General features: G+C 42.0%; 1 protein-coding gene across 4 annotated transcripts in view; it reads right to left on the bottom strand.

Annotated features, from left to right (window-relative positions):
* LOC139754053 (protein Wnt-7b-like) overlaps positions 1 to 17997 on the bottom strand; it is a 57610-nt gene that overhangs the window by 37106 nt on the left and 2507 nt on the right. For 2 of the 4 annotated variants that reach the window (XM_071671062.1, XM_071671065.1), the window contains exons 1-2: positions 14029 to 14126; positions 4185 to 5034 (exon numbers count right to left, since the gene is read on the bottom strand). In XM_071671062.1, coding sequence (XP_071527163.1) covers positions 4185 to 4370 — 186 coding nt within the window. In that variant the 5' untranslated portion in view covers positions 4371 to 5034; positions 14029 to 14126. Of the gene's footprint in view, positions 1 to 4184; positions 5035 to 14028; positions 14138 to 17997 lie in introns of those variants that run through there. The other 2 variants (XM_071671064.1, XM_071671063.1) reach the window with 2 other exon arrangements.

The raw sequence follows: 17997 nt of genomic DNA, 5'->3' as shown, positions 1-17997 counted from the left end.
TCTCTCTCTCTCTCTCTCTCTCTCTCACTAGGGCAGGCAGGTGGGTGGGTGGGCACCGCCGTTGTTTCACAATCACCCAATCCACAATCACCCTCATTATCCAGTGACGACACCCAACTGGTTCGCTGTCTCGCTCCCGCTCCTGACGTCACGCTTCGAAGCCCGGTTCATGGGTTCGCTCAGGCGACTCGAGACCTCTTTATATATTTTTTTCCTATCTCAGATGAAGCACGCACTTTGCCCTCAGGTATGTCAGTCAAGATGTTCATCCCAGGCGAAGCGGAACGGACTTAAATCTTAATTAATTCTTTTTTTTCTTTTTTTAACCCCAGGATGACGATACGACCGCTGTTTTCTCTTGTCCACGGAAGAGATCCCATGTTATTACATCCCAGGGGGAGAAAATATAGCAATCCTAGAAAAAAAAAGGCTGAGTTTTTATCCCAGGAAGATCAAGATATATGATTTCTCTCTGTTTTTCTTTCTCACTGACCTCGGGTCTCCAGCACGGGTGAGGCGCTATGGCTCAGACAGCAATCAAAAGTTCCAGCAGCATTAAACAGGCAGCATAGGTAAATCAGTCTTACACAGGCAGCATAGAAATACGACAGCATTAGCGAAGCAACGAACGAATAGATCCAGCTTCATTGGTTATGTGCCTTAGTAAGCATAACCAAGGTCAGTCAGCATAACCAAGATCACTGGAGCCATGAGAAGCATTCTTCACCACAGCAGCATGATGATGTGGAACCATCCGTCAAGCCACACATGCACACGGAAGCATTAGCTGAGCAGGTACCGTAACAGCATTGGTCACAACGGTACTGTACCTGCAGCATTGGTCACAACGGTACTGTACCTGCAGCATTGGTCACAACGGTACTGTACCTGCAGCATTGGTCACAACGGTACTACTGAACATGTAACTGTAACGAGAGTTCGATATTCCGACACATTTCAGCCCACCGAGATCGCGTCCACGGAACGAGCTAATTTAAGCGGTGTACGGCAGTTGGGTAATTCTAGCCCTGCGTTAAATGATGCTAATGTTATTCATCATTCATTAAGGACATTACCATACCAGTCTTACCTCGCCTCCTGTGGCGCTATCTGAGCAATTTCCTCCAGGTTTTAATTATATATATATATATATATATATATATATATATATATATATATATATATATATATATATATATATATATGTGTGTGTGTGTGTGTGTGTGTGTGTGTGTGTGTGTGTGTGTGTGTGTGTGTGCACTCCTTCACGGGGTTAGAACTAGTCTTAATATGACATACACACCTCCTCCTCCCTCCTCCTTCCTCCTCCTCCTCCTCCATGTCTGTCCTCCTCTCCTCCCCCACGACCCCCAACTCCTCATCCCTCCCGCACCACCCACCTGTCCGAGGCTCAAAAAGGTGCCTGACTAATGCAGCTCACAACACAATCTTATCAGTAACAATAAATAAACTTCTGATGATATCATTATGGGTTTGTAAGACGGGTGGGTCTTGAGTGTCCGTCTCTCTCTCTCTCTCTCTCTCTCTCTCTGGCTGTGCAATCCCTTGGCTTTATCTATAACTTCTACTCATGTCTAGCTGTCTCTGAAACACACACACACACACACACACACACACACACACACACACACACACACACACATATATATATATATATATATATATATATATATATATATATATATATATATATATATATATATATATATATATATATATATATATATTATATATTACAATTACTTGTCATTGTTTCCTAAGGGTATGGAGAGGCCGAAGCTCTCTGCTCTTACACTGCGACCTTCCCGCTCACACAGCGTTGTGTGAAATCAGTATATAAGGTTACGACGAACGTCCGGACAGCCACGTACACAGACCCTGGGAAAACAGAGGTTTACGAATCATCACAAGTGTAGACTTACGACAGAGCAAGTCGTAGTGAGACATACACCAAGAGCTTTAGAATTTTTACAGCGACGGACGTCTATCCATCCTCTCACGATGTGTGACCAACTATAGTCCATAACTACGTGACTGAGACCCATTTTCTATTGGTCCTTGCTTGCAGAACTCCCTCCTCACCTCCCTGAGCGGCCAGGAAGATGATGGCTTTACAGAGCATCAGGCGAACACAAGTTAACGTCAGCGATACCCCTGGCCAGGCGGGAGTGGACCCCATACCGTCCCGGAGCAAGAGAAGGAGTACAGACCCAGCAGGAATCTCTCAAGAGGAGCCCGGGCCTCTGTCCCTCGCAACCGCCAGCACACACAGTCCCGCCCGCTCTCGACACCTCCTCATATATAAGGTCAATTTACGGCAACCGCTGAGAAATCTAGCCGGCCGCCCACCCATGACCAGGATGATTAATGGTTCTGGAAGACGCCCTGGGCTCCTGGTCACGCTGGGGGCTTGACCTGGACCAGGGCGAACCATGTTAACACGCGATATATGGGCCTCAATCCCCTCGCTAAATGCCTCTCATTCCTCCGTTTTCTTCATCCTCTATTTCTCCCCCTAGTCATAAAGAAAATGAATCTATACATCAAACTTTTCGGCGATTCGTGGAAATGATGTGATTATGAGAGTCATTTCTGGTGAGGATATGTCTCAGGATCCTCTGATGAATGAAAAGTCTTCGAAAACTTAAAAAAAAAAAAAAAAAAAGTGTTCCTGAGAACTCGCTTTTGTTTAAAATCTCACACGTGAATCATGAGGCAGTGGCTGAATTCACGACAATGGAACCTCGTCACAAGATAACCCTCTCTTCCCTCCACACACACACACACACACACACACCAGCCCTACATGACGCCCCCGGCAGTCGATCGTGTCGTCTCGAGTGTATGAAGATAATCTTCTGGGAATTAAGATAACCTAACCACCTTTTGCTCGATAGGTCATACATCGTCTACGATCTTATAAGACTCACACAAATCCACATGAGGAAATGTACGCACTACCAGAGAGAGAGAGAGAGAGAGAGAGAGAGAGAGAGAGAGAGAGAGAGAGAGAGAGAGAGAGAGTGTAAGAGGAGAACTGGGGAGAAAAGCAGGAGGTGGGTGGCTGGGGGGAAGGTTTGCGAGGCTCTATCTATTGTCCTGTTGGGAGTTCGATGTCTGGCCAAGGTCGCCTTCGATGTCTGTCTGGCCAAGGTCGACCTCGGTGTCTGATCAAGGTTGATTTCAAAGTCTAACCAAAGCCAGTTGAGCAAATCGCAATTCGTGTGTTACAACATAGCCCACCAATAGGCAACGGCTATAACATAGCTCAGACAAAAGCTTATGAAACTGATTCGAATATCTTGAACACGTCTGTAACAGAGGAGTTGGAGGAGGAGCAGTCCTCCAGACGGTAAGGGCGACCGGTGGCGGGTCTATACACAGATATAAGACACTGTCAGTCTTTAATGGTCTGGGGGTTACCACTGTTTTGACCCTTACATTCTTGTGACCGATATGTGTGAGTAATTTGTGTCTGTGGCGCAGAAGAGGTGTGTCTGTGGCGTGGTAGGTCTGTGGTCTGTCTCAGAGACTATGTAATGTGTGTGTGTGTGTGTGTGTGTGTGTGTATGCATAAAGGAGGAACAGCCTTGTTAAATACCGGCCAAATACCCACCCAGTCCGGGGATCGAACACGCGCACGTTGATACATGGCTCGCTTCTCTAACCACTATACTACCATGTTTTCACCAGGAGGCCTCACGAATCTGAGGTAGTTTAACGTCGTCTAAACCTGTGTATAACAATTACCTGACAGCTTTCTAACCACTCGTGATGTATATGCAGGTTTACCTTAATTATAGTTAAGTTTACCGTTAATAATGGTTGAATAAACCATTAATTATAGTCCTCAATGATTCGTCTTTTATTTATGGTGTAATTGGCTCATTGTTAAAGAGCAATTAACTCGTAATCACGTCAGAGGTATTGCCTAATTATGGTGATGCTAACTTATTATTGTGGATTACATTGTGCTCTCAATTATGATCCTATTAACGCTCATTTATACTGTAACTAATTACTACTAGATCGTGTTTGTTTAACTCCTTATTACAGTACTTTATGTACGAACTTACTATGTAAGCTGAGCCTGTAATAAGTTACAGGTAAACCCCAATTAGTGCCACAATTACATTTAAGAATCTTAAGAATTTGAGACTTACCTGATGTGTGTATGGAAGTTGACGGTAGTCAAGACGATGACGTAAAGAATGATGTAACGGTATATCCTCGTCATGATCACCAATCACGGCCTTAGAAGGACGATGACGTAAGAGATGACACCACTGATGATCATCATGTTCACCAATCACAGCCTCAGAAGGTTGACGACGTAAGAGATGACACATGTGATGATCGTCATGCTCACCAATCACGGCCTTTGAATCAACACGTCACAAATACATTTTCTTGATACACTGACCAATCAGGGTCTACAGATGATGATGATGATGACGACAGCCTTTATCATACTGACCAATCACAGGCACAGACGACCCATCCCCCCCCCACCATCACTGTATATCCTTGGCACACAGTCTTGCAAAGTGGATTAAGTCTTTATTTTTCATATTAATCTCACTTTAATTTTAATTTACGATCAACTTTTGATCAGTAAAAACTTAATACGTCCTCACACTGAAGTCTGGAAAGCATTTCTAAACACGACAATAATAGATTACCATTCAGTTCCAGAAATAAAGACACAACAGAACAGTTTTTTTTTTCTTTATGACTCAAACTTACTCACTATATTTTCTGAATCAAAGAAGAAAAGTCTTCTGGGATTTAAGAGTCGAGGATGAGAAGAGTTTGCGTTCGAATCTTGAGTCGAGTTTGTGTTCGAATCTTGAGTCAAGTTTGTGTTCGAATCTTGAGTCGAGTTTGCGTTCGAATCTTGAGTCGAGTTTGTGTTCGAATCTTGAGTCGTGAGAATAGCCTGGTCTATGCTAAGTTGCCGGCGCCTTTTACCGGCCACCTGCCAATGCAGTGGTGTCCTTGACTCTCACTCCACTGGAAAAAAAACGTACATTTTTTTTCTTTAATCTTTTTTTTACGTCGAATATCGAACTAAAATTAGATGAACTATGGAAAGACATGTTTTTTAAATGTTTCTCGTAAAGTAGTGAGGTGTACTGATGCATATATAAAGATATAAGTTCTTGAATGGACATATATATATACACACGAGAAGCATGAGTGATGGAGAAGCGAGTCAGCCAGGCCCGTCAGCACCTGGGAGTTGTGACCCCAGTGTGAGGGGAGCTGGACCAGACATATTGACCATAGAAGAAGGAATGGGAGTTATTGATGTGGTGCTGCCGCCGGAGACCCGCTGCCAGACACAGGCATGTCGGGAAACATCTTATTCCTGATGTTGTCTCCTGATTAAACATCATAAAAAACAGGAAATTGTACCGTGTGTAAGGGGTATGCTAGGCATGATTAGAGGAATATCTCTCTGGGAGCGATGGTACGATCCTTGAACACGACGGTACGATCCTTGAGCACGACGGTACGATCCTTGAACACGACGATACGATCCTTGAACATCACGGTACGATTCTTAAGCACGTTGGTACGATGCCTGAGCGCGACGGTACGATCCTTGAGCACGATGGTACGATCCTTCGCCATAATTGCCGGGCCAAACATACCCCCAAGGCTCGTACCGTCGTGCTTAAAAGATTTACCACAATGTCGAAATTATTAATCATTTTTCTGGTCCAGCGTCCTGACAAGCTCCAGTCAGGTACAAGACTGATGACTTAATACAATGCGACGCTGTTAATCTACACCTAGATTATCATCATTGTCCCTTATGGTCGCTCTGAGAACCAATTATCATGCGATTTGCAACCGAACCAATTCCGACATTATTATTCTCGTCTTGTATCTCTGCAGCGCTAATGTCCATCCCTTTCCCAACCCTAGGAGGGGGAAAAAAAAGAAGCCTCATCCCCCACGTTAATGTACATTGCATGTAACATACTGGGAGGAAAAACTCGCCAATGAAAACATTAGTAGTCAAATGAGAGTCTGCGTCGAGGCGGGAGCTGCCCAGGTGGTTTACATTAATGGTACCTCCGTTTCTGATCTTCATATGACGAGCATATTTTTTTGATTAATGTCTCCATCTTGTCTCAAATAAAATTATTAATTCTTTATGAATAAAACTGGGATATATATATTCTTTTTTGTTTCTGAATTCGCAAAAAAATTGGTGCACCCACAAGTTCTCGACGATGTAAGTAGAAATTAGATTTCTTAGATAATTTTTTTTTCTTTTTTCTATCCAACTGAACTAATGAGGCATTTTCTTCAACCAGGCCATTGCCCTCAGTGATCGCTACATGAACAGTGGTGAATCTGGGTGGACAGTGGTACTCCGTAGGGGTCAACATGTGGTATAAGTGGGTCACTCCCATACACCTGGAGGAAGGAAGCTACCACTACTATTTCAACCAGACCGACCAGTCTCTCGTAGTTAATGACTCGTGTCTGGGATCTACTAAATCGTTAGCTCGGGGTGCGAATAACGGTCTCCGACGGCATTCGGCCCACAGTCAACCCAACTGTTCATCCACTCCTTGGGGTGGGTCGATAAAATGAGCAGCTGGCTCAGGCTAGGGTATATATATATATATATATATATATATATATATATATATATATATATATATATATATATATATATATATATATATCGTTAATTAGGGCCTCAGTTACCCGTGCCTTCTCAACTAACATAATAAAAGAAACAGATATGCGGATAAACACTACGCCCCTGCCCTCTCTTTTGTCGTGAGAGAGTAACTAAAAAGTTAAAACTACACACAATCATGTACTGTGTTGACATGCAAATAAAGGGCTGATGTCGTCATGAACTGGTTGATGATTTCAGTTCTTGGAGAGACCCGCTCCTGGTAAACACACCTTCACACCAAGGTGAGGAAATCTACATCAGTTTTAATAATGATCAGGAAAGGGCCAAGGATTCTGCCTCTCTCTATTCTCCCATTTTTTGAACGTGTGTGGCTGAGGGGCTGGGGCGGCTTGCGGACTCTGTCGAAGACTGGAATTCTCGTGGTGTCCATCCTTACTGGCGAGAACAAACACGTGTGCCATTAGCACCCAAGCCAACTTTTCTGACACTCAGAGAAGGAAGAAAAAAAAAAAAAGAAAGAAATATTGCTCACGATTATCAAATTATTCCATTAAGCATCTACAACCTCTATTCACTGGCGAAAATGGTTGGTTGGTTGTGTGGGCTTTTAGAACTATCGACGGACAAGGTCATTAAGGTCGTCAAGGTCAAATTATAGCCACCAGACGAAGACTCCAGGTTAGAGTTGCTTAGACTTTAGGCCTATCAATTGTTAAGATCACTGTGGCCGACGACGTTACTTAGCCTCATCTGGCAACTGACAAATCCTTAACACCTTCAGGAGTTAAGGATAATTTTACGACCACTTACTCTCTCACTTTGTTGTACAATTTATGAAGAATCAAGTTAGTTTCTTGGGTTTAACAACGAGCGACCTATGAGGAAGATTGTTAAGCCCGCAATCCGTTTTTTTTTTTTTTTTTGTTATATGCTCGTTTTTAGAATACCTGCTTATCCTACGATGAAATAGAGTTATAAACTAAATTATGATAATATGTAGTTAAATGATTGATAATAAAATTCATGATTCTATAATCCAAGTAAAATATTTTACATAAACTGAATCACTGATGACTTAGCGAGCTCCCATAAGAAGCGCAAGAGTTCGAAACCCGAGGTGTTTACGAAGGCTTTTGGCCCCACGGGTTCTGCTAATGCGGGTGGAGGAACACCAGCCTGAGGTACAATGTTTGTTCTGGGCTCGGTGCTTCCTGAGGCCAGACACCGCCTGTCGCCTGCGCTCGCCTTGAGTACACTGGTTCTTTTTTTTTTTGAGTTGAATCTTCGTCAACATCTTCACGGAGGTGCGGCCCGTCAAAGCCTCATTATTGCCCGTTTTCTTTGCGACGTGTGTAAATATAGCAAGAAAATAAACTTTAGAGTTGAAACATTACGTTAAAAATACAGAAACTCACATAAATTCTATCTCATTTAGGAAACTCCGATATGATATACAATCCTGTTTCATTTATCCCAATCTAGCGTACGGAAAACTCTGAATAAAAGACACTGAACCAAAATGCTACATCTTTTGAGGAAATCGAGCCACCTAAATTTCTGGGTCGAACCTAATTCGAGCTAAAGTGAAGCTGATAATGTTTACGTTCCTTTAGACCAGCTTCCTGCCACCACCGGCCGTCAGCTGATGATTTTGTGTCCACTTTATAATGGCAAATGGACACTCTGGACCGACAGTAATATGCTTCTCTGTCCCACATCCTATCCCTCCGTCATAAACTGGCTCCTTTAACACATATCCGGCTCTTTCTCTTTCATATCCGATCCCTCCGTCACATATCCGACTCCTATATCACATATCTGGCTCTTTCTGTTTCATGTCCGATCCCTCCGTCACATATCCGACTCCTGTATCACACATCCGGCTCTTTCTGTCTCATATCCGATCCGTCTGTGACATATTCGGCTCCTGTATCACACAGCCGCCCCCCGCCTCTCCCACTGCTCCTCTGTCGACCTCAGCGGGTCAGCTGCTGTGAGGAAGGACCGGCATCACCCCAGAGAGAGAGAGAGAGAGAGAGAGAGAGCATTTAAGCCACAATAATGCCGGCATTATTTCACACCAACATGGTTCAAATTTCGCGGGTTTGTCGGCCTCGTGTGAGCCACCGGGGGGGACCCGCTTATCACTGCTGTCATCAGACCGAGAATGCGACACCCCGCTTCCCACTTTCTGTGGACACGTTTTCTCTCGTCTTCGTTCTGGCTTTACGTAACAAACTTGGCTCTCATGGAGTTTACTTACCCTCCTATAACACCCTTTACACTTCCATTATATGAACTGGATGATTTAACGACCCATTCCTTTCCTTTTTTCGTTCGTAGCGTATGGAAGGAACGAAATAACTGAAACCCACGAACATCCGAAAGCTTTAAAGAAAATAGATTGTGGGTGGGAAGGAGAGCGATAACTCAGGCAAATATATTATGGGAGAGGGTGACACTGTCGACAGAGCCACTCCAAACGTAGGTGTTAAGAGATGTCGGACCTCCGCTTTGTATGGTCGTGGCCTCTTGCTCACCCTGTCTGCTTTACACTCACTTTAATGGCGGATTACCTCTGGGGAGCGTGTTGGAGGAGGTGTGTGACACTCCCTTCTCTCTCTGGGGGTGTTGCAACATGTTCAAATTTGGGAGCTAGGTGGAGCGAGATTTTGTTTAAAATCTTAACATTTCCCTCCTACTGTTTCCATGTTTTCGTTGGCTTTTACGGGATATGAAGCTTGTAGGATCTTTATTCTCCCTGTAGTATGGACGACACGTCTGTTAAGATACGAAATTTACATAGATATCAGGCAATGGCTTGGACCTTCCATGTGCCTGTCCCACTACCGGAACTCCAGCCAGCACCACTGTGAAAACTGGGGAGGAAAAACCCGGCCTGGACAACACAGGAGCTGGTATCAACCTCACAACTTCTCGCAGATATGAATGAACCGACACTACGATCACATTACCTCCAATGAAGTTATCCATCTCCCATTTTTTCCCCAGGACCTGGAACGCCTTTGTTTTGTGGTTGGTTATAATGATTTGATTGCCGTACGTTGATGTGTGTGTTAATTGGGTCTAAGGAAAAGAGAGCTGATGGTCTAATGGTCTATGAAGCGGATATCTAACGGAGGACAGATACAGTGAATCTAAAATTCGAAGGTATATTGATGATCTTGTAACTATATTGTCTAGGACTTCAGTGCTTATGTTGGGCCGGAAAGGCTAGCTGTTTGTGTGTTCTGCTTTCAGGAAGCGAAAAAATTTATAGACAGGAGTTTACTGAGAGAATCCAAAGCACAACTACATCATTCACATAGCCATGTGACGCAGGGGCTTACCAGACACTTAGGTGGTGGATAGGTCTTGCCTCCCCAGCTATCACAGGTCATCCACCGTTACGTCGTAACCTGAGCGTGTGGAACATCAGGCTGCAACAGGCACAGTGCAACGCGATGCATTTCCTAGTCTACCGAATCACCAGACTATAAGGATCTACGGTGCATATGAACCTAGTTTATTCCAAACACCCAAATGTGTATATATATCTATCTCTGTACGAGAGTTAAATAGATATGACTACGTATACAAGGAAGTCACTTCACACTTTATTCTGGTAACAATGAAGTAAAATCTAAGGGCCATGAAACTGGAAAGAATTAGTGATCATAGTCATTATATGGATATAGATCTATAAAATAACTGTAAGCATTATGTAACGAAGAGATAAATAAAGGTAACGTCTTGTTCCTGAGTCAAAAGACTCTTTGAACCAGATATGTAAACGGTTCATATATTTTACGTCATTATATTTCGTCTTAGATGTAAACAACTCTTACGTCCCTTTTCTGTTCCTCTAAACATAAACATCTTAACTGACACTAATATATCTCCTCTATTTTGATAATGAAATAATCAAATTATTAGTAACTGGAACAGACCGCAGATTTTTCATTTTCATAATCTAATCTTCTTCATATTAGATTATCTACATACATGGAAAACTGCCTGACCTTCTTCCTTGGGTCAATAATGAGCCGTGATGAATTGGAGATTATATATTACGTTCATAATCTGTCTCAAGTTGATGCATCAATGTTGATTTATTGAGACACACGATAACTATATATATATATATATATATATATATATATATATATATATATATATATATATATATATGTAGTGTTGACGAAGGAAGTACAATCTCATCGAAAAACATCTCTTTCTGAAGGTATCCATCCTTTCTCTGCTACTGAAAGTAACGCAACTTAAAAGGTGCAGGAACTCTTGGAAAAGGGGTCCTGTGACACTCGTATGTATATATATTTCTTAAATTCTAATGAAAACATTGTAGGAATAGAAAAAGTATAACGATGTAAAAATGTCTAGTTTGGCCGTGGAAGAAAGGATGCAAATATAGACACTACCTCTACTTGAGTTACTTATGACCAAACAATATCAGCAGGAAGTATTGGCCTATCGGATGCTGTGTGACCTAGCAATGAACGTAATCCAAGTCTTAAGCAATCCAACGGAAACCCTTAAAACGAGGAAAGCCCATGCGACCGTAGTAGGCTACACAGATCCTTCCATCTATTTGTTGCGCTGTAATTATTATTTGGTCGCGTGAAAATCGAGTTAATATATTACTTTCCTCAAAGGTGATATAATCCACTGTAAGTTTCAACGTTCATATTTGATATCACAACTTAGTTTGCAGTCTAATGTTTCTTATATATTTCTCTGGATAAAGTTTTTGAACCTATGATATCGAAAATCTAAATAACTTTCTATAAGTTCGTAATATATCGTTTGAGTTCTGATTCCTTATAAGCTAGAGTAGGACTCTGTTTACCATGTTGTTCTTCATCTTTGGTTCGGTGATTAAAAGACATGTACAGTATGTCAGGTCTGGGATGAAGTTCCACGAAGGTATAAGGAGGATCAAGCTCACTACCTGAGGCTTCGTTGAAATTCCCAGTGATCTGGGTGAGCGGTGGCCTGACGGGATCCGATACCATAATTGACCAGCTTTTTAGGTTTAGTAGGAATCTAGGTTTAATTAGAAAATGAATATAGTTTTAAGTATATCAGGGACTTTTTTTAAGGAATGATTTGAATGAAGATCAAAGACTTTTTAAAAACGCTAATTTACGGTATTTATTTCGCGTAAAGATAATTAGGACATGTTTGTCTTTAGCGATTATGTTTCAGGCCAACTTATTCATAACGACCTCATATGCGCTGCTTTGCCTTAGATTTACTGAGAAGATATTCTAATGCATTTATTTTAAGTCGGTCATTAGTTCCGCGTCGAGTTCCATAATCATTTTTAGATGAAAATAAAGTTTTCTTTTTTACCATAACCATCACGAAAACCGATCTCCAGCAATACTGAACCCGACATCCTCAGGTGTGTATGGTAGCAGGAGGGCAAGTTATGAGGATAAACGCACGCTACACAATGTTTCAAGTCAAAGACCACTTTCTCTCATTCTTTGCTCAACAACTTCGGGTTTTCATCTGCATTATATCAATTTTCGTAGGAGCTGCCGTCATTTATCTATTATAGATCAACGTGATAATCAATTATGACTATTATTATTATAATAATATTATTATTATTATTATTATTATTATTATTATTATTATTATTATTATTATTATCATTATCATCATTATTATTATTATTATCATTATCATCATCATTATTACTATATCATTATTATTATCATTGTTATTATCATTATTATTATTATCATTATTATTATTACTATTATCATTATTATTATTATTATTATCATTATTATTATAATTATTTTTGTTATCCTTTTTATTATCATTATTATCAATATTATCATTATTACTCTTATTATTATCACGTGTCTTTAATGATAATGATAATACTTCCCTCAAACTTCATACCTAATACCTATCATGATTACAATATTTTCATCATTATCAGTAATATTAATCTGATTACAATCTTTATATTTACCGTTAGTGCTGTATATACAGTGTCGCTGGTAATGTGTCCTTACCATAACATATTCACTTATGATTATCTGAACCATCGTAGCATTATCTACTCGTTCTCAAGCCTATATTCTCCAAGATGACCTCATAAGATTGTTTCTTCAGCTACATTTCCTCGAGTGTCTAAAAGATTGCTTCTGCCCAGACGAATCATGATCGACCATATACCAGTGAATGAGCGGAAATGCGCATTATCTTTTCGAGCGATGTCCTGCTCCACGAACCATCCACCGTAGATATACCACAGTTGAGGCAAAGAGCTCATGCGAGGACTGTGGTTCTTGAGGAAGGCTAGTGGGAGGAAGCGGCGGCGGCAGGAAGGGGGAGGAGATCTGTTCAAGTGGTTACCTGTAGGGCGGTTGGCTGGGGTCGGACGCTGGGGGCGCGCGCGCGACTGGACCGTATCGCCTCAAGGAGCGACAGCCACTTCTGCTGCTGCTGGCTGCTGGAGTGTTGTTTAAGACGTTATTTTTATTGTTTCTGTCTTTCATAGACTGTTTCCCCCACTCCTACTATTTTTTTCCTGTCCTATTTCTATAAGTTTCAGTCATTATGGACGACTCACACTCCTGATTACTGTCCCCTCACTGCTTGCAAAGCGTCCCAGCTTGCATCAGGACATGGGAATGTGTGTACGTCTGATTTCCACAAAGCAGTTTAACGCTCTAAGAAACAGCTTAATCTTTCTGGGCTTTCAGTTACAGGCGGTAAACACAGCAATGTATCTGGAGACATGAACCAACGAACAGTTGCTCTGTTCTTTAACTGGACACAAACAGAACACAGACGTTTCCTGAGAGACACAATATTGTCAGGTTCTCAGTTGACTCGATTGTGGGTGTTTCTTACTCACTCACTTTTCTTTAGTGTCGTCGTCTGCCAGATCATTCGTACGAGTCAATATAAGAAGCACTGGTGTGGTTTCTCAAAGTTGTAAATCGCCTCGTTAACATCACCTATTTTCCCAAAAATCGTCCGTTTGGAAACTTGAGAAGTATTAAGAAATGTCCTCAAAATACCAGTCAAACTCTATCTAAACACTAAGATCTTTCGTACAAAAATGATTAACCATCTTTATTTCTATTTTTCCAGTATCCATAAAATTTACGGAACTCAGAGCCTTTTAAATATATCTACATAAAATGACCAATATGGCTCCGTTTTCTTCACAAAATACCAACCAGAAGACTCCCCCAAAACTGCATCGCACTCACAACGTGCATATCGGAGGAAATTCACAGACAGTCGTAACCTATAAACATGGTAAATATACAGGCACACACACAACGTACCGACGACCATGGCCGTCGGGTCGGTGGCAGACGGACAACACACGTACCGACGGGCGCGAGCGAGGTCGGACACTGAGACAAACACGCCGACACTGGACGGATCGGTTTCACGTTATGTTGCTAATGATGTCCCAAGCCCACAGATACACTGGCCCGGGTCCCGGGGTTGCCACACACCGCCGATGACCCGCGGTGGGAGAGGCTGGGTTCCCACCGGAGGGCAGAGGGATGGCAATGGAGGCGGGGGGGAAAAAGGATAGAAAGAAAGAGGAGACACAGACGAAGATCGAGGGAAAAATAGCAAGTAGGTTGATACTAGTACAAAGGTGAAAGAAGATGGGAGGAAAGAAATGCAGATATTAGAGTATGGGGGACTGTTTGAGGTACGGGTAGAAGGTGGAAAATGAAATAATGAAAGACACAAAGAAATAAAGGCAAGTGAGGAACAAAAGAAGAAGAGAAAGGGAAAAAAAAAACGAATGTCAGGGAAGAAGAGAATACAGCAGGAAGGCAGGATCACGACAATGGCAACAGAGGATTCCAAAGGAGTGTGAAATAGGGTGGAGACCAGGGTACAATCTACACGCTAAAGCTTGCAACTGCAACTTTCAGTGATAGACAATAGACATAAAGACGAAGGCAATGAACAGGGAAAAACCAGTCGACGAGGATGAAATTAAGTGTACAAACTACCATTTAAAAAAGACTTTGAAACACCATAACAAACACCAGAACACGGAGGCGATATCAATGATTATAAAGAAGAGGAATGAGTCGAGTACAATGAGTCATAACAACCAATTTCCTGTTGAAAAAAATAAGAAGAAAAATATGTTAAAATAGAAGGAAATGACAAAGAGGAGGGAGAAAATATGTTGAGGATCATGGGATAACGAAGACGAATAAACGCTCCTGAGAAATAATGATAAAGAAGAAGAGTTATATGAACACCAGACACCAAATAAGGAATAAAAAATACATAGAAAAATATCACTAAAGGAGATAAAGAGAGAAGCATACAGTGCAGGGGAAATGTAAAGGCGAAGATTAGACGAAGTATCGAGAAACGAAATAGGATGATAAAAATGAGGAATGTTGACCAAAACAGAGAAATCCTTGATAACTACAGAACTTCGAAAATTGAAATGAAAAAAAATGCAGTGGAAAACAGAGTATGAACAATAGATGATAAAATGAAAATGGAGAGAAATGATGATCAATATGAAATGAGGAGTAAAAGAAGCAGAGACTGAAGACAAGAGATGGAAGACGGATTAGAGGAACAAGAGAAAAGGACAAAGAGAAACACGCAAGTGAGGAGGGAGAGAAGAAATAGGATATAAAGCGAGTGAGGTATGAAGAGGAAAGAGGGAAATAAGAGAACGGGATTAGAAGGAGGAGAGACAGAAAGACAAAGAGACTCAGCGAGGAATACATGATTGGAAAACGAGGGAAGGAAGGAAGGGAGAAGATACGACAGTGTGTAAGTAGGGAGGGAAAGAAGGATCGAGAGAGAGAGAGAGAGAGAGAGAGAGAGAGAGAGAGAGAGAGAGAGAGAGAGAGAGCAGGTAAGGGAGGCAGGAGGAGAGGTGGCAGCGGTGTGTGGCCTGGCAGACAGTGGGCCGCGGTGTGGACGTTCAGGGTCTGGCGAGAGGCCATTGTGACGGCCGATGCTGCCGCCCGCCACCCACCGCACCGCCCACTGCCGCCCCTCCACCTGTAACCCACCCACCCACCGCCCACTCCCGCCCGCAGATAACCCAGCATTGGGGACGTGGGAGTTGGGCGTGGGGGAGGGGTGGTGGTGGACCTGCGTAATGACAGGTTAAACCCAAATTCCAATATATCTTTCTCAAGACTGGTAACCACACTTAAAAGACACGTAAAGATCTGCTGGAGGAAGTCCAGAGGAGGACGAATAAGATGGCACCAAGCTTGAGTGAGCTGAGTTACAATTGACAGGCAATTGGCAAAATAACACTGTCCACAATGGAAGAGAGAAGAATAGGAGAGACTTGAGAACAATCTTTAAGTTTTCCCAACCAGTTTGTTGATGATGACTGTGAACATCTCTCACAAAGACGTCAAGGAAGAGTAATCATCAAATACATTGTAACAAAATAAGCACAAAAAAAAGGCCTCGAAGATCAGACGTTTAAAAAAAATGTCTGAAAAAACAGTGTAAATTTCTCCTCCTGTGGTGTACTTATAAGCTTAACGGAGGTAAATTAGATCTGCAGACAAAACGAGTCATATTATCAACACTAAAAACGTAAAGAAATAAATGCCAAACCCGATCCCAAATCCTCCTCAACTTCCAAGAGTCTTCGAGGGTGTTCATCCCATTGGATGAGATCGGAAAACGATCAGAACCTCCAGGAAATAAATCGGTAAATAAACAGCGAGAAGAGATATTCGACAGAAGAGAATCCACTTCGCTGTCACTAGGATAGACTCGAGGATCCAGAGAGACTGACATGCAAAACAAGACAACGAGAGACAAGTAGCAGAAGAAGGACAAGATTAAGTGATCTCTATAAATGCTGACGATATCATTCGCTTCAGAATTCTTTTTTTATTCCAATTAAGGCCCAGTCTTGGTATGGACTTTTATCCGTGATTAGAGCCTTCAACATAGAAAAGATAAAAGGTAATTTCAAAGAATTATCATACATTATTATCCTTATAGAGGTAAGTTTTTGATGCTGAAACTGAGAACTGAAAGGCCACTTGGTGATGAAAAACGAAAGAAAAACAGAACAAGACTCTCTAACAATACTATCTGATCTTATCGTCTACAAGGGAACGAAACGATGTTAGACGAAGCGGATCAAAGTGCTTCGAAGATGGGTCCAGGAACGGAAGGAGACGCCACGAAGAGACTCAGTGTCACATTTGCTCACGTCAGAGGAGGGTAAGGTGCGGGGTGAGATGATGAAGCACTGAAGTAAATAACAATGGTATCAAACAAACAACGAATGGTTCTTAAGTGAGTAACAAATGGCATTTAAGCAAACAACTCATGGTAGTCTTATTACGAACGCACAGTACTTAAATAACGGATGGTACTTAAGTAAATGCCGCATGGTAGTTCCGAAAACAATGAATGGCGTTGAAGTAAATATCACAAATGGTACTTATGTAAATAACGCATGGTAGTTAGGGAAATAACGCATGGTAGTTGTGTAAACAACAATTAGTACTTAACGACTTAAGGGAACATGGCATTTTGGGCAAGTGGAATATGTTAGAAACTAGTTTTATGGTGGAGCGTAGAATGACTTGATCGCTGAGGGAGTAAGGGTTTAAACGCTTTGAAAATTTAAGACTTCACACACACACACACACACACACACACATACACACACACACACACACACACACACACACACACACACACACACATCTATACATGCATACATGGAAACACATACAAAGAAACGTACCTGGCACAAACCTGGGTGTGTTTGTATATGTATGAACATAAGCAATGATACATACAAGGTTAAGCGAAGGAGCAACACAAGTGTAAAACTCTTTTCCCACAACACATTAATGGTAATCACACGTGTATACACACATACTCAAAGGGACATTCATCTTATTACCAAGTGACCCTTAACTCTCTCAGTCACCCCTGCTAGGTTCCCTCGGCCTGTGGTATGTGATGAGTATCCTTATTACATCCTACAGGACTCGTGTGCGTCCAGCGTATCCTTTATTACCATCGACGGAGCCATTGGCATTCACAGGACCCTCCGTCTGTAGAGGGAACATCCTTCTTGTCAACTGGTCCCCCAGAGTGTGTTCAGGCCTCCCTCCTCCACCTACATCACTGTGATTACTTATTTGAGTGTTGCGAAGAGAGAGAGAGAGAGAGAGAGAGAGAGAGAGAGAGAGAGAGAGAGAGAGAGAGAGAGAGAGAGAGAGAGAGAGAGAGAGAGAGAGTTTCGTACTGGTCTTCTCCCG

This window comes from Panulirus ornatus, chromosome 16, assembly GCF_036320965.1.
Source record: "Panulirus ornatus isolate Po-2019 chromosome 16, ASM3632096v1, whole genome shotgun sequence".
NCBI lineage: Eukaryota > Metazoa > Arthropoda > Malacostraca > Decapoda > Palinuridae > Panulirus > Panulirus ornatus.
The sequence above is the reverse complement of the archived record's forward strand: the minus strand, read 5'-3'. Positions and strand labels throughout refer to the sequence as shown.